General features: G+C 26.5%; 1 protein-coding gene across 1 annotated transcript in view; it reads left to right on the top strand.

The window, feature by feature from the left end:
* LOC111625525 (NAD(P) transhydrogenase, mitochondrial-like) overlaps positions 1–21,158 on the top strand; it is a 50,713-nt gene that overhangs the window by 10,851 nt on the left and 18,704 nt on the right. Inside the window, exons 3-12 of the mRNA XM_023368688.1 lie at positions 2,361–3,002; positions 4,606–4,793; positions 9,211–9,366; positions 10,250–10,454; positions 14,184–14,390; positions 15,701–15,790; positions 15,868–16,137; positions 16,783–17,028; positions 17,216–17,461; positions 18,427–18,615. Coding sequence (XP_023224456.1) covers positions 2,363–3,002; positions 4,606–4,793; positions 9,211–9,366; positions 10,250–10,454; positions 14,184–14,390; positions 15,701–15,790; positions 15,868–16,137; positions 16,783–17,028; positions 17,216–17,461; positions 18,427–18,615 — 2,437 coding nt within the window. The 5' untranslated portion in view covers positions 2,361–2,362. The remainder of the gene's footprint in view (positions 1–2,360; positions 3,003–4,605; positions 4,794–9,210; positions 9,367–10,249; positions 10,455–14,183; positions 14,391–15,700; positions 15,791–15,867; positions 16,138–16,782; positions 17,029–17,215; positions 17,462–18,426; positions 18,616–21,158) is intronic.

Raw genomic sequence — 21,158 nt, 5'->3', positions numbered from 1 at the left:
AATTTTTATTCACTGCTTTTTGCTTTCTTTCCTTCACTTCCACCAGCACTTTCACTGGATAGAGGTCGCTTGGTAAAATATCTATCCAAAGAGGTTTGGCTTTGCCTACTTTTTAAAATGTTTCTAAAATGACTTAGGCAAATACTGCCAGTGTGAACCTTTTCGGGATGTTTCTTTTCAATAAAATCAGTCACTTTCTGATAATACCTCGAGATTTCCTTTATCGAGCAAGATCCTTCCAGGATAAAGCAAACACGCGGATTGAGACCGATGAACAGAAATGAATAAAAAATGGCGCTGCGAACTAATGTAATATCGTATGGTGAGTTTTTGTTCGTATCGTGGAGCAAAAATATGTTGGAATTTCATATCGTATCCTGAAAATTTTGTATGATGGGGCATTCGTATCCCGAGGTACCACTGTAATTTATAAAAATGCCATAAAAATGTAGTAAAAACAATATAATATGAAAACTTATATAAAGATAATTTTTTATTTATTTTTTAAATTATAGCTAGTAATGATTAATGATAATACATTATTTTTCAGAATGATTGGTTTTATCATGCATGTTATAAACCAATTATTTTTGTTATTAGCCTGTTCACTTTCTATTATCATTAAAAAAAATCAGTTACTGTATTTCAAGTTTAAAAGAAAGTTACTAAACATATGAGAAATTTCTATAAGATTGTAGTGCTTATCAGTAATTTTATATTATGTCACATATTATCATATACTTTAACATTTCACAACATTTTTTAAAAATTTAGTTTTATTATGAAGCTAAAATTATTTCTACATAATTTTTATGCTGTAAAATATTTTAGTTATAATATCATAATTGTGATTAAAACATATATATTTAAAAAAATGAGCTTTTTCTTTTATAAATTTACTCATTATGAAAACTACTATTACTAGTGAAAAATCCACAAATCTGCCATTAAAAGGCATAAAAATTAAACTGTAAAATAATTATTCAATGTATTTTCACACAAACAAAATAAATTAAAAAATTAACTAAATCAACACATTTTCATTTCTTGAATGTATTCAGGAAATGAAAATGTGATTAAACATAATTCATGTTTTCATAAAAACAGGTGGCAGGAACAGATACATTTGCTTGCACAACAATCCTGGAGTCTGTCATTTTGAAAAAGTATGCAGCAAGCTTTTTGCCAAATTTTTCAATTTTGCTATGTTAGACAAGTGTAAGGGGCAATCTTCATCAATTAGTGACTTGCTGGTATGCTTCTATGAATAGTTACTGTGTTTCAATTTGGAAAAATTGTAGATCTATAAATTCCCCACTGTTGTCTGTCTGTCTGCCCTTCCTTAATCTCAAGAACAGAGATAGATGAATATTGAGATCAAATATGGAAAACTTAGTGGCAGGAGGCCCTAATTAACTATATAATAACTACTGGTTTTCACCAGAAGTCACATTATTTCAATTAAAAAATTTTTGTCTTGAAAGTAATTAGATAGATGACCAGCACTATTCTGATGCTAACAGGAAAAGTATAATGTGCAGAAGCATGATACTACAAATTTCAGGTGGAATTTTTTAATACAATATTTTAAATTAAATAAAATAAAAATATGATTAAAAATTGCAGCCCGGCATTGTGATGATATAAATAAAATAATTAATTACTCGAGAGCATCAGTTTCCATATATTGGAAGTATCTTTGGCCTTTCAGATAGACCCCACATTTTGACTTTTTTCTGATACATAAAAATTTGTTTTAATTAATTTAATAAATCCAATGATAATATTTATATTTAATTATAAAAAATTAAATGAAAAAACAAGACATTCTGCTGATGTAAAATTTAGGAATATGATTTTTTGGTTTGATGATTTAAATTGTTTTTAAAAATACAATAATTTACATTTATACCAAATTTGATATATAAAATTAATATTAAGAAATTATGAATTATTTTTTATGATGATTCAGTTTACTTACTAAATAACTTGGTGTGATTTTTATTGATTATTTATTTAATTAATTAAATTTAGACAAGATAATGGCACCACCTTAACTTTAATTTGTTAAATAATTTAGAACTGAAGTTATAATATGAGAATAATCCTTAATTTCTGGTTGATTTGGTTAAGTTAATTTAAAAAAATATTTTTTGATAATAAGAATAAAATACTATTTAAACCGTTGTAAATTACTTTTAATATCTCTTAAATAGATAAGTAATATTTAAGAGTAGTAGTAATATATAATCATATAAAGATTTAAAATCATAATCTATTCCTATTAAATATGATTCTCTTCTATACAAAATATAGTTTCTGTGTTTTCTAAATATTAATTTTTAGTATTTTAATTTCAGTTATGTTTCATTTACTACAAACTACATCTGTTTCCACTGCTCAAAAGATTGGCAATATATATGTGAAAGCTACACGGAGGTCATCAGTACGAAATTTTCAGACATTTCCTAAGTTTCAGTGTAAAGCTGGAACACCAGAAAAGGTTGAACAAATAATTTCAGGAATACCTTATATGAAATTGAAAATTGGAGTACCAAAAGAAATATGGCAAAATGAAAGAAGAGTTGCTTTGACACCGGCAGCTGCATCCACGCTTGTTAAGAAAGGTTTTACTGTAAATGTAGAGGAAAATGCTGGACAAGAAGCTAAATTTTATAATGCTGAATATGAAGCCGCAGGTGCAAAAATTACAGATTTAAAATCAACGTTTGAATCTGATATAATTTTGAAAGTTCGAGCACCCATTGATGCAGAACTTGGACAATTTAGAGAAAGAAGTAATTTAATAAGCTTTCTATATCCTGCTCAAAATAGGCCATTAGTTGATAAACTTGCTAAACTGAATATGAATGTTTTTGCTATGGATGCAATTCCAAGGATTAGTCGTGCTCAAGTATTTGATGCCTTAAGTTCTATGGCAAATATTGCTGGTTATAAAGCAGTTGTAGAAGCAGCTAATAATTTTGGAAGATTTTTTACAGGTATTACTATTTTATTTTTTAAAAATTAATTTAATTAAACTATTTTAAAGTTAATTTTATTTAATCTTTGTTATTTTTATAAAAGAAAATAATTTTCTCTTTTTTGATTTGCTGAATAATGATCTTGCTGAAAGGTCTGATCTAAAATGAGACTGAAGTTACTGATTTTAGTATTCCTTATAAATGTCTTTAATTTTTTTTAAACAAACAATACTATTACAGTGTACTGGAATTAGAATAACTAAAATAAACACCACCTTTAATTATCCAGCAAATTATTTAATACTTTAAAAATGTTTTCAACCATTTTTAACCTATAATGGTTGAAGTTAAAAACAGTTGAAAACGTTTTTAAAGTATTAAGTTAAAAGGCTATAAATTAGCCTTTTAACTTTTAATAGCCTGATAATTCAGCAGATTGTCTGGTTGTGATAGATTAAAAGAGTTGGGTTATAGAGTTGTTGTTTATTGTATATCATTGGAAATTGTAGAAAAAATGTCAATTGGTCAGTCCCATAGTGATAATGACAAATGTCAAATCTTGATCAGCATTTGATTGCAATGAAAATATCAATACAAAACTAACAATTAGTTTGAATGTTTTATAGATATAAACAATAAAAATATATATGATTGTTGTTATTGTGAACAGTGTAAGCATAAACTTACCTTTAAATATAGCATCTATTTACCTTTGCCTGTATATTAACTCTCACAATATATGATGATCAGTCATCAGATTGCTACCTGCCGGTAGTTGGATTAATGTATTCTGAAACAGGAATGTTTTTATTTTAGATATAAACTTATCTTTTGAAATTTCTACATGCAGAATTTCTGGACCTTTATTCTGCTCCAAGTATATCTTTTCTTCCAGATATTAGAATTAAATTACTTAATTTATAAATAATTTAGAAATTATTAATTTATTATAAGATTGCAATGTTAAATTACTTGAATTATATTATAAAAATAGCCTGTAATTTTTCATATACAGTAGAACCTCGAAAACTCGTCCCTCGATAACTTAGCACTCCGCATAACTGGTCCACACCTTGGCAGGGCGAAAAAATCCTTAGTTAATTAATTTTCATTATAGACAGCTTTATAAAAGTATAAAAGCTCTCAAAGTATTTTTCTGAGGTCTGTCTTATCAGGTAAATTACTGTACACAGTGTATTCATTAATTTTCATTTTCATGTAGTAAAGGCCGTAGCCTTCATAAAGTACGTAGTTTTCCTTTGTTTAAGGGTATTTGGGCAGTTTATTCTCTGTTATATTCTGTACAAGTAAATACTGTACAAGTACAGTACAGTATTTTCTGAGGAAATACTCGTACTTATTTTTTTTAACCCCATTCCCGATAACTCGGCATTTTCACAAACTCGGCCACCCTTCGGTCCACATTAGGTCGAGTTTTCGAGGTTCTACTGTATATAAAAACACACGCATACATAAAAAATGTCATTTTTAAAAATTAATTAATGGAAAATAAATAAACTTTATTAATTGATCACTATCAGATATAAGAAAGAAGGAAATGCAGTGATATAAAAAGTGGTAGAAAATTTTTAATTTCTAAATTAAATTTATATATTAATAGGTCAGATTACAGCAGCAGGAAAAGTACCACCAGCAAAAATATTAGTCATCGGAGGTGGTGTTGCTGGTTTGGCAGCAATTGGCACAGCTAAAAATATGGGAGCAATTGTACGAGCTTTTGATACAAGAGAAGCCGTTAAGGAGCAAGTAGAATCAATGGGAGCAGAATTTTTAGAAATTAACCTAAAGGTATGAAAGTTTGTTGTATTATGCTAGATGTTGTAACAAAGCAGTTAATTGGAACTTTTGATGTCAATTCATGCTATTTTTTAAAAATGATTTGAAAATACAGTATTTAATAATGTAAAATCTTTGAAGATACAAAATTTAATAAAAAGAAAATCCCTAACAAAACAATAGAAAATTTAAAATATCAATAAACTAATAAGAAATAACAATTTTGAATATGTTCAAAAATAAATGTATTTTAAATTACAGTATATTCATCATCATCAAACTTTTAAAAATATTTTAATCATAGTTTCTTTAGGAAAATATTTTTAATACAAAATAACTAGAATTACAATTTAATAGAAATTTTACTTAGAAGTAAGAATAATCCTATGCTACTTAAAATATACTTTAAATATTATTACTGTTATGTGAAAAAAAAAATTGGATTTTATTGCTTAAAATGAATGTTTTAAAACTTTTTTATTCTCAAGTGTTTTTTCTTTAAATTTTAATTAAATAAACTTAACCATTAAATATGCAGTAACTAACATTTACTAATCATCTAACATTTTTGATTCTTTTGATTGACCTCCTTTAGTTTTGCATCATTTCTGTTACTGCATATTTAATGGTTAAGTGTTTGTTATTGTGATAGTGCAATTAAGGAAAGGATTAAAGATTGATAATTAAAATATGATTTGATGGCTTATATATATAATTGAATTACAGGGAAATTAGATTGATTCTTTAATCAATTTATATTATTAAGTATTTTTCAGATACATTGTTATATTCATTGATCTGGAGCATTAGTGAAACTTCTATTTAGCTTACAAAATGCATTCACACTCAAAATTTGATTGATTGATTTTGATAAAACTTTGCCATTTTCCATTAATTGCAATGAGGACTCTATTTAAATAAAAATAAGGGTTCATGACTTCATTTTTGATGTACAGTACAGTGGAGTCAAAGTGACAATGTATGTGCTCTCTGGTACGATTGAGCATGCTTAATGGAATGTTGGGAGAAAATAAAAAACAGCATTGCTTGCACTTAACAGAAAATAGGTGCAAAAAAACAAACAAAACACAAGAATAAAACAATTGATAACAATTGCTTTGTTCTTAGATTGCCTCTCCTGTGGCTGGTAGGTACTGTACAAGCAAGTCATGGAAAGGCAGAAGCAGAGGGGGTGTGTCCAGGGCACCAAGATGATGGACACTGAAATTCCAAAATTGCTACATGGGCAAACTAATAAATTCATAAAAAAACTCTCACACACAAGTATGAAAAATTATTATATATAAAATATAATATGCATTAAATTAATGAAAAGTGATTTTATAATTTTTAATTTGTAACACTCATGAAAGGCTTATCCAAAAGATGCCATATTTAAGTTTGCTCCTGGTGCCAAATGCTCTAGCCACATATATAGGTATAAGGATAGTCTCTTTTATTGTTGCAAGTGCAAGGTCTTCCTGTCTGAAAATGTCATGTATGAGGATTACCTATTCTGTGCCTAACAAGTGCAAGAATTGCTTCGTTCTTTCTGGCTCTGACTCAGCAGAGCCAAAAAGAACAAATCAATCCTTGCACTTGTTAGGCATTCTATCACAATACAACAAGGTTGTGCAATGTTCTAGTTGTCAAGATACAATTATTATTAAAGATTCTTGAATAGATTATAACATTAATTAGGAATGATGTAGTTAAAATATTCATACTCTAATGAAGTTAATTACACCACCAAAAAGGTGTAAATCATTACAATGTTTAGAATTCAGATCAATTTATGTATAAAAGTCTAAATTTTTTGTTTTATTTTGTTTAAAAGTTTTTTCTTAGTTTGCTGAGGCCCTCTAATGCTTGCTCAATATCCAGCATGAGTTTATCATGTGAGATTAACGGTAGTGGGGTGTATTTAGGGCCATATTTACATGCTTCCTTTACTTGTGTGTTAACTTCTTTTAAGAGCTTAGGGCCGCGGTCATATAATTTCATATAACTATTTTCTAGCTCGATTAGCTCTTTCAGCAGGACAAACTTTCTCCTTCTTATATTTGTTTATGTAAAGCAATCTGCAATATGAGAAGGAGAAAGTTTGTCCTGCTGAAAGAGCTAATCGAGCTAGAAAATAATTATATGAAATTATATGACCGCGGCCCTAAGCTCTTAAAAGAAGTTAACACACAAGTAGTAACATTGGCCATGCAGGTGACAGAAAGATGTAAGAAGAGATACAGGAACAAAATGACATGGATCTTAAAACATCAAGATTATCATTTTAAAGAATTGACCAGCCCAATGATTATATGCTGGGACAACATCATATTGCCTAAGTACGTAAAGGAAGCATGTAAATACGGCTCTAAATATGCCCCACTACCATTAATTTCACATGACAAACTCATGCCAGATATTGAGCAAGCATTAGAGGGTCTCAGCGAAACTAAGAAAGAAATGTTTTTAAAGTCATTCAAACATTGAATATTATGTACAAATGTATATTTAATTAGTAATAATAATTGAATATTTCAAAATACTTTTTGAGATTAGAAATAATTTAACAAATTAAACCATAAACTGAATCATATGTATTAAACCAAAGGGTTAAATTACTGTATAGGCTATTTTCATGTTTTAAAAGTAGTCTATAAATATTCCTGCTCTTTTGCTTAATATACATGAATAACTCTACACATAGTGATATTAGAAATTAAATTTTCAAATCGTTGTGTTGTGTTCAAATCATTAATCATTTGCTATTTTTATGACAATAAATTATCAAATTGTAATATTTTATTATAATAGTAAATTTGAATTTTATTAAATATGTATTTTGTAGAGGGATTTGAACTGAAAATACTATTCAGCTCCAGTTTATAGATCCCTTTAAAGTTTCCTTACAGCTCTCTTTATCTGATCTGCAAAGGACTGGTAACTGGTTCAATGGATAGCAGTTCAATTTGATGTTTAGTTACCATGTTGGTATGAAATCTAAATTTGAAAATAACAACATTAAATCAGCAATAAATCTTTTTAAAAAAACAATAAAATTATAAATTGGAAATAATCACATTATTGTTAAGAGATTCAAGTATAACATTTAACAAATAAAAAGTTCAACCAAATATATATTATATAACCTAAAATTATTGTTGTTCAAATTACAAAAGAATGACTAAACAAGATAAAAGTTTACTGACATTTTTTCATTTGTTAAATTTTGAATTATATTGATTAACAAAAAATATTATTTTGTAAATTTTTCAAAACAATCTTATTAACATTACATTATCTAGTACTTCAAATTTCATATTTGTACACACAAAGATAATATATATATTTCAGACTAGAAAATACCTTTCTACACTTATTTGTGTTGCAAGAACTGCTTAAGCAAATTTCAGAGAGAGGATGTAAAGGATGATTCTTCTTCCTATTCCAATATTGTAATATTTTTGTACTTTTCTCTTTCTTTTATTTTATTCATAATTTACTTAGTGAGTAAAGTGCTGTTTATCAGAAAGAATAAATTTTGTTAATGTTCGTAATTTTTCAATTTCTAAGAGGCCTGGGCTCATTGAGTTTACTTCTTGGTTAAAGTCTTCTTAAAAAGCATTAATTTATTATCTGATACATTACTATGATGTAATGATGTTCAGTAAAAGAAGTTTTGAAATATGACAGAATAATAATAATGAATGATATACTGCTATCATCTTATTAATTCAGTGGTCTTTTGAAGTGACTACAGATAATTAGATTCTTGACATTTTAATTATTTGATATTTTTATTATTGAATATTACTCTATCAGAATTTCAAAGTATAACAAATTATACACTATAGCTTGCATATTTTTACTGTTCTACATTTATATATAGAATTAAACTATAGAAATTTATAATTATTACCCAACAATTTTCAAAAGAAATGGTCACTCACTGCATGGAAAATGTAACCACATTAGGCAATTTACTATAGTGTGTGCATTTTGAAATGACAATTGCAGCTTGAGTCTGCCTTTCAATTAACAGTAACTTGAATGAATTTTGAACCAATATACAATGCTCTCCACATTTGTAAGTTTCATACCAATAGTTAATCTTACTACTATAAAAACATTTTGGTAAACTGTAAGGACCAGTGAAAAACAACTTGTTCAGTTCCTGGTTTCATCAGTGAAAATGATGCAGGCTTTTTTTGGTTTCAGTTCAGTTCAATTAGTATGTAATTTTTAGTTGAACATCAAAAAAGGTCAGCTACAATTTCGTTTATGGATACATAATAAGATGTAAAATAATATACTAGTGATTTTAATTTATTATTTTTAAGTTAATAAATTTTAATAAAAAATATTTTAATGTAAAATTGATTTAATATAATTGTAAAGGTTATTAAATGAAAAATATGATTTTTAACAGGAATCTGGAGAAGGTGTAGGTGGTTATGCTAAAGAAATGTCAAAAGAATTTATAGAAGCAGAAATGGCATTATTTGCAAAGCAGTGTAAAGAAGTTGATATTGTAATAACGACAGCATTGATTCCAGGAAAACCAGCACCACGACTTATAACCAGAGTATTAAATTTGTTTTTGTAAATTTTTATATTTCTGTAAAATTTAAATAACTTAAGAGAGTTACCTNTTATATATATATATATACAATATCAAAGAGTTCACTCTGAGTCAAATGATCCAAACTGGAGCAATAAATGTTTGAAAAAATAAAGTAATTATAAGGATAAATAAAATAATAAACAATAAAGTAAAAAAAAATATATATATATATATTTTGACTCAGAGTGGACTCTTGATATTGTGAACCTCAGATGAGTTAACTAAATCATTCACTATATCAAGAATTCACTGGGTAATTATAAATAGTTATAAATTTAAATAAGCTAAAAAAAATACAGGCACAACTGTTTAGATATTTCTAAGCAGATGTTACTTTCCAATTTTTTGTAGTAGATGTTAAACTTCTTTAATTTGTGATAAATCACTGTCATCATTTTTATTAATGCTGACAAATTATTTTTTATGGTATTTTCCAGCATGCTGGAAATTCTGGAGGTTACTGGTATGCTGGTTAAACTGTGACTAAAAATAAAATTAATCAGATCTAACAAAACTAGTTGTTAAATGTTAAAGAAAACATTCTTCTGAATAGAATAAAATAAAAACATTATAATTTGAGTGACTTAAAATCAGGAAGTAAAAGTTTTCATTTACAGTGCAATAAAACAATTAATGACTTATTAACACATTAGTTGTAGTAGTTGTAGTAGTAGTAGTAAGTTTATGCAGCTTATATTCGAAGTATTACAGTATATACATAAGTGGAAACAGCAAAATTTTAAATTATTACATTAACTTTTGGATATCATTTAAAAATTCAAATATTAAGTTAAATGTTTTTTATGTTAATTTTCATAGAGCATTTTCTTAAATTTTTACATAGGAAATGGTTGAGTCTATGCGGCCAGGTTCGATAATAGTTGATTTGGCAGCAGAAGCCGGTGGTAATGTTGAAACAACAAAACCAGGTCAACTTAGTGTTCATAAAGGAGTTATTCATATTGGTTATACAGATTTACCAAGCAGGCTCCCAACACAATCATCTACACTTTATGCAAATAATATATCTAAATTTCTATTGTCATTAGGTAAGTCTTAAATTACCTTGAAATGACGGTTATAAAAGTTTTACTGTTACTTAATCTTTTCATAATAAATTTCAAAAAATTATTGTGTAACTGCATATTTGTTTCAATATTAAAGCTTATCTGTGTGTTTAATTTTTTTATATGATGAAGTATAGAAAAATAATTACAGTAAAACTTCAATTTAACAGACAGACATTTCTGGTCTATATGTCATATGCAAAAATTAATACCCTGTTAATTTTAAAATGTTTTTTATATTTAAGTTAACAGATTATTTACTTTTTTTCAAATCCAAAATTTCCTAAAAAATATTTATTTCAATTTAGATTGCATACTTGTTCATTACAGTTTCAGAATTACTGTGAGTACATAAGCAATAATACATACAGGACACTTTTCTGTAAAATTAAACTTCTCATATTTCATTTTAATTACAGAAATGTATCTACATAACTAAAAACATTAACTAACTTGTCAGTTTTACTTTCTCAGCTGCTATACAGAGGAAAAGTATGGTAATCCAGCAAAACATGACCCCCTGCAGATTTTTACATTTTTGGACTTAGGACACTTTGAAACAATGAGAAATGCAAAAATATTCAAGGGTTTTTTTCTATTTGCATGTATGTTTTTGTGTGTGGGAGGGCACAATTTTGTTCACCCTATTTGAAAGTTAATAACTCTTGTGCCTTTTGTCAAAAATTTCTGAAATTTTGCAGAGAGGTTTGTTTATTAGGGGATTCACGCTATTAAATTTTGGTGGTTTAAGGTCGAAGGGGTGGGAAGATAGTGGGGGTCATGTTTATCTCCAGTAGGGTCAGACTTAATGACTATTTTACTCTTTATTAGCATTTACAATTTTTATAAAACTCATTCCTACTCTAAAAATTACTTTTTGCCATTTTATAATAGTTAAAAATATAAAAAGTTGTTTTAATAAAATATGATAACATATGGCACTACCAAAATTTTAAATGTTGTCAGGAAGGTTGTGCAACCCATTTTCATTTGCTGGTGTATTTTAACACATGCATTCAGAAAATCTACTTTATTTAATTGCAAACTTTCAGCATTAATGGAGACACCTCACCCAAATTAGTCTGTTAAATTGAGGTTTTACTGTATTAGGAATATTAATTAGCATCATAGTTAATGTTTAACTAGGAGATGAGTTGTCTAAATTATCTCACTATATTACTGAAAAGTAATTATAACGAGATAATTCAGACAATTCTTGTAAAATTTAAATGAATGTTTAATAGTAATAAAAATATTCAATGAATATGATATTTATTTCAGAAATCTATAATGAAATTCTTTCAAAATTTTATATATATAAAAAATTCTAAGTTTTAATTTTTCTTAAAAATTAATCAGAATCATTGTCTTAAGAAAAAATTCTTTTGTATTTACTTTTTATCAGATTTATTATTATGTTAAGATTTATACAAAACTTGTTCATTAATTTTTTTTAGCATATTAAGAAAAAAATTCAAAAGATATATTAATGAACTAAATGAAATAATATCAAAATAATAAACAGAATAAAATCAACAAAAACTGCTACTTTACAACTACTTAACTTAGAATTAACAAACAATTAAAAAATCTAAAAACCAGCAAATTTTTAAAAATGTAAACATTTTCACCTGTGTTGACAGGCATCATCAGGCAAACAACTGTTGAGTTAATTGGGAAATTGCTGAATGTGTGTAGGGGGAAATGACATATGACATAAGACAAGAGAACGGAGGGGGAGGACAGTGAGAATTTATATTTCGTAGAAAGTCTTCCATGCCATGGGGAAGAAGTGCTCGTTCAGCACTGGTGAAATATTTGCATTTTTAAAAATTTGCTGGTGTTTAGGTTTTTGTAGTTATTTGTTAAAATATAACAAAATAATAACAAAAGTAAAACATTAAATATAATTGTAAAAAATGTTTTAATATATAATTCATTTGGAGTATTCAAAATTAATCATTAAAATAATTAGTCATTTCTCATTTATCCTCTATATCTCTAAAGCATGAATGAACCATGTTATGATTGGATTGTCCTGTCTTTTCCTATTGTGTCTTTGAATCTTTATTTTGGTCTTGCCAATAGTCTTTCCTTTTGGTTTTCATTTATAAGTCAGTTTTATTAATTCTTCATCACCTCTTCTCTGCACATATTGTTCTCATTTGAGTTTTCTGTGTGCTGTTAATTGTTCTATAGATTGAATATTATATATATATATATACANTTCTTCCCATTATTTTCCTAAAGTATTTTTCATCTTGTTTGTAATGTTGTTAGATTATTTTTTAAAAAATTACTATAAATTTAGGTTTTGGAAAATTTGTAAAACAAAAATGTAGTCTGTTATTAAATAGCATGATGTAATCCACAATTATTAGAATCATTCAGTTATTACTAAATTTTACTTTCTAAAATAAGTTCAACAGCCAGCTTTTATGTCTTAATTTCTTTTGATGAAAGCATTGCTAAGCAAGCTGCCATAAATCAGATTCCATTTTCCAATAGGCTGTGTTATAAATTGAAGTTCTTTTTCTGAAACTCTAGTTTAAACTATATAACACTACACTGAGATGTCTAGCAAGAAAATATATATAACAAAAAAGACACTTGAAGATGGTATTGTATAAATCACAATAAAGTTTATACCATTTGTAAAAGTGAAGTTATAAACGAGAATCTACTGTAATATTAGGAAGTCTTTCTAAACATTAGAATTCCAGTAATAAATACTCTCATTATTGTGAAATTTATTAATATATTTAGATTTTTCTGAATTATATAGCTATAAACATAATGCAATGATTCATAATCTTCACATTGTGTTATTTCAGATATAAGATAATTTAAGTCTCAACTTTGATTTCCATTTTAAATTAAATATTTTATCTAAATGTTTTTGATTGCAATGTAATTTATGCACCACAAAATTATATTTTTAATATTGTCAGATTTTTGGAAAATGATGACAACTTTGAGAGATCAAATATTCAAAGTTTATGTTTTAAACAAATATTTCTCATTACTTGTTTGTTAGAAAATACTNAATATATCTAAATTTCTATTGTCATTAGGTAAGTCTTAAATTACCTTGAAATGACGGTTATAAAAGTTTTACTGTTACTTATATAAAATATACATATTAGTAAATGAATAATCTTTTAATTAATCTACAATAATATTAAAAATTGTATAATCAAATAGTTACAAAATTATTTTTCTCATTTTTCTAATATTAGTCTTTATATTATAGAAGTTATATCAGGAATTAGTTAAAACTTTATTATAACTATTTATTTATTTAGTTAATACAGCTGTAGCTAAATTGATATAATTTACAATTTTGTTACACTATAAATGGAAATATCTTTTTAAATCAGAAATGAATGTAAATAATACTGTTATTATTTATTAAATTGAAATACTGTTTATGAAATAAGTGTTATTTGATTGGAAAATATATTAATTTTGGGTTATTAAGTGTTTTCTGTAATCTTTCAAAAGTATTCAAATATTTCTGTTTTCAGTTTATTTTTCACATAAAATTTATAACATTGAAATATCTCATTAACTCATTTTGTATTGAAAATGAGCAGTTGATTGTGAAAGTTTATTATATTGATTTTATTATAATATTTCAGTTATAAAATAGCTATGCCATTTAAAATTAATGTATTGTTAATTTGTAACTTTACAAAAATGTTTTAACAGGCACTAAAGACCATTATCATATTGATTTAAATGATGAAGTTACACGAGGATCAATTGTATTACATGAAGGTAAATTGATGTGGCCTCCTCCGCCTCCAAAAGAAGTGCCTGCAGCTCCCGTTGCAAAACCTGTTGCTGCTAAACCTGTTACACCCGAACCAAATTATTTTAATGAGACATTGAAAGATTCCTTATTGTATACAACAGGTAAAATTCTTATATCATAATTTGTATATAAAAGTTACTAATATCTAATTAATATATACAGTATAAGCTCCATATTTGTGCATTCATTATTCATGCATTTTGCATATCTGCAGTTATTTGCAACCATTTTTCATGTTCATGAAGCCAAATGATGAATAAAAATAATTCATGTTAATCTGAGACAATTAAATAATTAAAAAACTTTTTTAATCTACTGCAATTTATTGACAAATACATTGTTAATGCTATCTTGTCTTGTGTTATTTTAGCACATGCTCTTATAAAGACAGTAAAAATTGTTTCATGTTAGTATGCATTGTGAATGTCAGCATTGTTTTTCTTGTGAATTTTAGTTGTATTGTTTTATCCTTACAAATCATCAGTGTCATTTATACAAGAAGACTTTAATAGTTTGATATTTTATCAAAAAGGTGAAAGAAAGTGCTCAAAGACAAAATTAAAATGTTAGATTGTTTTCAGGGATGTAATTCAGCAGCCATTGTTGTTCATCATAAATGCTTTCATCACAAATGAATCTACCATAAGAAATGTTAAGATAAAAGAGGGAGAGATTACAAATATGATTGCTGAATTTCTTTGTGTGAAGACATGTTTTTATTTTCTAATATAAGGTTAGTGTTAATAAATAATGTGTTACTCCTTTTCATATTTGCACCAATTTTGCAGAATGTAACTCCTGCAAATGTAGTACATCTATTGTATATAATTTTTACACTCATATGATTATAATATAAAATTATAAATGTAAGTTGTAGTTATAATTATATTCTAAAATATGTGTCATCTACAATAAAACTTATTTTTGTTATATAGGTTTATATTTAGATTATCATACATAAGAAATTTGAGGGCTGGAAAGTAATTCAATAGCATCATTTTTAAAAAATTATACAGATATTGAATATACATTTTTTAGATTCTTTTTTTTATAAAATTCATAATAGAGGAGTGATGATAAAAAACTATCAGTATACAATTGATGAATTTCTGCATTTAAAATTTAGTTTTTTAAAAATAGGTTTAAAGTGATTTGTTTGTTTTACAAATTTTTTTTTATCTACTGTATATTGGCTTTGCATTTTATTTTCAATAGTACATTGATTTTATTATGAGTCATTTTGGATATCAAAAAATATTTTAACATTTTACTTTTACACAGTGTGTGGTGCCTAGTTTTCAGCCTTATTGATAATTATGGAATCTATATTTAATATAAACATTATCATGTGGTGTAAAAATATTATAAATGATGATATAGTTATAAATAAATGAATTATATAAATTTTCAGGATTAGGTTCTTTAGTTGGACTTGGAATGGTATCACCAAATCAGTCTATAACTACAATGACAACTATATTTGGGTTGTCTGGAATAGTTGGTAAGAAGCCATTATATTTGACCATTATGAATTTGTTCTTTATCAATTCAAAATTGATGTTTATGATTATATTTTAGGTTATCATACTGTATGGGGTGTAACTCCAGCACTTCATTCTCCACTAATGTCAGTTACTAATGCAATATCTGGTATAACTGCAGTTGGAGGCTTATTATTAATGGGTGGTGGATTGTATCCTACTACAGTTTCACAAGGATTAGGTGCAGCTGCTGCATTTATTTCTACTATTAATATTTGTGGTGGTTTTCTTGTTACAAAAAGAATGTTAGATATGTTTAGGAGACCTACTGATCCACCAGAATATAATTATTTATATGGAATACCAGGTAAGAAAGTTTTTTAATAGTTGTTAAATTTAAAGCTCTCTATAAATGTTTTTTAAGAAAATGTTAGTTTATTGAATTCTTTTAATCTAAGGAGATGATAAAGTCAATTGTATGTTTTTACTGTAAAAGAAATTTTAAAGTAGATTTTTATTTGTATATATTACAAAAAGTATGAGAGAATATTCAGGCTTTTTCTATATGCTTAATAAAAAGTTTTTAAGTAATCGTATAATTTTTATGAAAACAAGATTATTATGTTTATATTAATTTAATAATGTACTATACTGAAAATTATTATTATACAAGTAGTTGCTGCATTTTGTTTCAGTTGTATATGCATTCATATCTGAAATTACAATGACATACATCATTATATTGAAGGAATAAGACAAACTCAGTCTAATAGTGTTAATATTCATAGTATTAATCAAACAGTTTTTACTAAACTCTGACATGCAAGTCATAAACATGTATGCATTGTAAATTTAGAAATAACAACATATATGACTTATAATTTATGTAAAATATTTATTTTTTAAATCAATATTTATATTTATTTATTTTTAAAATTTTAATGAAAATAAAACAAAAAAATTTTTTTAATAATTTATGCTATAATAATAATACTTATTTACATATTTTTAGCTGTTGCATTTACGGGAGGTTATGCCTTAGTAGCATCAGCTGGCTATCCAGAAATCCATCAGATGGCATATCTTGGAGCATCTCTTTGTTGTGTAGGTGCTTTGGCTGGACTTGCTTCACAAAAAACATCACGTCTGGGTAATGCATTAGGAATGGTGGGTGTTTCTGGGGGTTTAGCAGCTACGTTAGGTATAATGGATATATCTCCAGCACTTGCTGCTCAAATTTCTGCATGTATGCTAGGAGGTAAATATTGTTTACATAAATTAATTTTCTATGTTTATTGTCAGTCATGAAATTATATTCTGTATATTCAAAATATGAATTATATTTTATTTGTTTTATCATTTCTTTATTGTAATAAAATATACTTTCATATTTTTCTTTATAATAATTGTTATAAATTAATACTAAAATTATCTTGTTGTTTTAGGTGGCAGCATTGGATTATACATTGCCAAGAAAATTGAAATTACCGATTTACCTCAATTAGTTGCTGCTTTTCATAGTTTGGTAGGATTGGCTGCTGTATTGACATGCTTTGCAACTTATATTGTTGATTTTCCCACATTTGCCACAGATCCAGCAGCAAATGCTATTAAAACTGCTCTATTTCTTGGAACTTTCATTGGAGGAATCACATTTAGTGGTTCTTTAGTAGCATATGGAAAACTCCAAGGTTAATTAAATTTTAATTATTTATAAATTTTTTTTCGTAAGTTTTTAATAAACATTTAGTTAACTTTTATAAATTTTTTTATTGTTTAAAGCACTAAGGCCAAGACTCCACTAGCGTGAAAGTGGGCGTAAAAACCTTCACCATAAACGCTTTTAATTAATCACGTGACCTGTTTGCGTCTGGATTGCGGTGGAGGTCCGGCTAGCAAAGTTTTTACGGTGACGGTATTATCGAAGTTATAAAGGCAATGATTATATTCTAAGAGTTTTTTCTGTACTATAATTATAAATGTAGTAAAAATAATATCTTTACTTTCATATATTAACGTTTATTATCGTATTATTAATTAAGATAATATACAGCACTTATTAAGCTTAGCTTTTTTCATTATATACTCTTTTAAATTGAAGGATTTTCCTTTGGCTGTCCGTATCGTGTGTTTTAGGCATCCATTATTATAATCGGGATACTTCTTGTCATAGATACACGAATACTTTCAGATGTTTTCGATAAATCTTCCAGATCTATTCTAGAGTAGCCACGAGGGAACATACACAAAAACTCGTTTTCCGCCATTTTCGCACTGTGTTACAATGAACTAGATTTCACTGACTTCTGATTGGTGGATGGTACTGTTTTATGGCCGTATTCATGTCCAAAGTTGAACACTGCTCAACTTACTTTTATGCTGGTTTTACAACCTGCTCAAGCATAAAATATCAGGATCATGTGATTAAAAGCTTTTACGGCGAGGAGTTTTTATGCCGTTTTTACGGTAGTGGAGTCCCAGCCTAACTGCTTTGACCATTAATGAAAATTGCTTTTAAAAGCAATCAAAAACTTATATTTGATGATTATTTTATTTATAAAACAGATATTTAAATATATATGAAAAACTGATATTTTGGTTTTATTTTAAATAAGTATTAATATATATATATATATATATTATATTTTTTAAATAGGACTTTTAGACTCTTCTCCTCTTCTTCTACCTGGAAGACACATGCTTAACAGTGCCTTATTAGCTGGAAATGTTGGTGCAATGGCCTACTATATGATGTCTGGAAGTAATGCTGTTGGTTTAAGCTGTCTTGGTACAACTACTGTTCTTTCTACTATAATGGGAGTTACTCTGACAGCAGCAATTGGAGGTAAAATATTTTAGACATTTTAATTACTACTAATACAGTCTTGTTCTGTATTTATTTTTATTTAAAACTTTTAATTTTGAATATATGCTAATTTTTATTTTATTTCATTATGATAGATAAATATGCATACATGAATGTATATACTCATATACTTTCCATGTCATTGTTTATCAATAATTATTATATAAATATAAAAATTCAAAAATATTTATTACTGATATTTTCATTGTAATGTTTTATAGTAAACATAATGCTTTTGTTTCATCTCTCCATATCTTTTCATGTTTTTCTTTGGATATTTTGACTTTTAAGGCTATATTTGTAATTCAATTAATGTAAATTCTCTTGCCATTAACTAAACAAGTCAATATGATTTTTAGGATTTTTTTAACTCAATTGAGATTTTAATCTGGAAATTATATTAAATAAAATTAAAATGTATTATGTATATACAGTATATAATATTTTATGATGTCTATTAGAAAGAATTATAAAAACACACACAACTTCAGAAATATGTTTTAATAGAGTAAAAATGTTTTGATTTCAGTCAATAGGTCTTCCTCAGATAGAACACAAGTAACTTTAAGTGAAAATGTATAGAGCATTTCAAAAATAAATAGAATATATACAAATTTTTAAAATCAATGGAAATCTTTGGTGAATGAATAATAAACAAAAATAAAGAAACAAAAATCTTAAAAATAACAAAACTCAAAGCGAAATCAAATTAAAACAACAATATTCAAGTGGTACAGTATAAAACAAATAGAGTAAGTTTGATTTCATAAATAGATCTTTAAGTGGACGATATGATGTCTGTGTCTTTGTAGTTGATACAATGTTGGCTTTATAGATTTCTAATGTCTCCAAGTACTTGAGGGTATATAACTCCTGGCAGGTCTAATTACCTTAGCATCTATTCACTTGACCTGTACATCTTGTTGGCTGGCATAGGCTACTAGGATTGTATTCCAACTGATATCTAAACTCTACTAAAGTTAGTTTCAGTGCAACTACTTGTAGAACTTATCTACAACCAATTGTTGTTTTGGCTTATTTTAATATTTCATGTTGCACTGATATAAGGATGTTTCAACATGCTGTTTTACTTGAACCATTTTTTACCAGGAAACAATTTGTCAAATACATTACAATAAAGAATTTTTTCCTCTGTTTTAAATTTCTTGGATGCTAACTCCTGTATATACTTTCTTAACAATTCAGCATTAGATTTTTGCTGTTTTATATAATTGTTGAACCAAACACAATATAATGAAATCTTTTTTGTACATACTCCATACACCAAAGTTTGACTATAGGGAACTTATTTAAGTAAACATTATATTTACACAACTTTTTGAAAAAATTAAATATGACATTATTAAATAAATAAATAATAATGTTTTACAATAATTTTAATTCAATTAACTAAAAGAATTTTGAGAATTTGAAAAAAGATATCCATGGCAACACAAAATGTATTCATTTGGAGGACTTCAAAAAAATGCAAGTTCAAATTTAAAATATATGAATTTTGTGTGTTTATCTTGTAATTCATTCAATAAGTGATAATTCTTAAATGAATTATACATATATAAAAAATTTTACTATGCAGACAGCAGATCATTTGAAAAAATTGGCACTTGCAATCATGCAAACAAGCTATGAAGTTATAAAGCACTTATTTAGTTCCAAAAATGGTTAAGGTGTTCAATTTATAAGTTTTACAGTATATTTTACAAATATAATTTGATCTGCTTAGATCCAAATTATGTTTATATTGAAGTTTCACATCATAACATTTAAAAAAAAACATGCATGTGCTTATAAATCTGGGGTGTATTGATAACAGTTGAAATGGATTCACTATTCAATTACATGTTACATCAAATTAGATTAATCTTCTTGGAACATAGCAATGAGAAGAAACAAAAATATAGCTGTTACTTATTAACATACTTTATTTCTTTTTGATTTGGAAATCATTATATATATATATTTATAAATATAGTTCTCTATAATTGATTATGAACTATTAAAAAGTTTGCATAATTATAACACATTTATTAAGTATTCACTGTATACATTTTAAATTATATTTTCTAAATTAAATCTAAATACAGTAGAATCTCAATTATCCAGACTAATTGGGGATGAAGGTAGTCCGGATAAGGAAAAATTCAGATAATTGAAACAAATACTTTAATTTGTCTTTTAATGATAATACAACACATTTTCTTTTCAATGACATATCAGTAATATTAAAAATAAATACTGTATTTAAATCGTGATCAAATTTTCAAGAAACAAATGTTTGTATTGAATTTGGACTATTACTGACCAGCGCTAACAGACTACCTATTGTTTAAAAGATCCTCTGGTGGCGCAAGAAGACGGATTTTATAAAATAAAAAGCAGTTGAAACTGCATTTTTATAAATAAAAATTTGACAAACTATTTATCGTTTTATGACGAGTAAAATTTTTTCGTCGTGTTCGCGGCTTTTAAGTAATGCATAAACCTTCGAGGCGCGAGGCCCT

Source organism: Centruroides sculpturatus, unplaced genomic scaffold (genome assembly GCF_000671375.1).
Source record: "Centruroides sculpturatus isolate CEXI.00-Female unplaced genomic scaffold, Cexi_2.0 scaffold105, whole genome shotgun sequence".
NCBI lineage: Eukaryota > Metazoa > Arthropoda > Arachnida > Scorpiones > Buthidae > Centruroides > Centruroides sculpturatus.
Note: the sequence above shows the minus strand (reverse complement) of the source record. Positions and strands in the feature narration are given on the sequence as shown.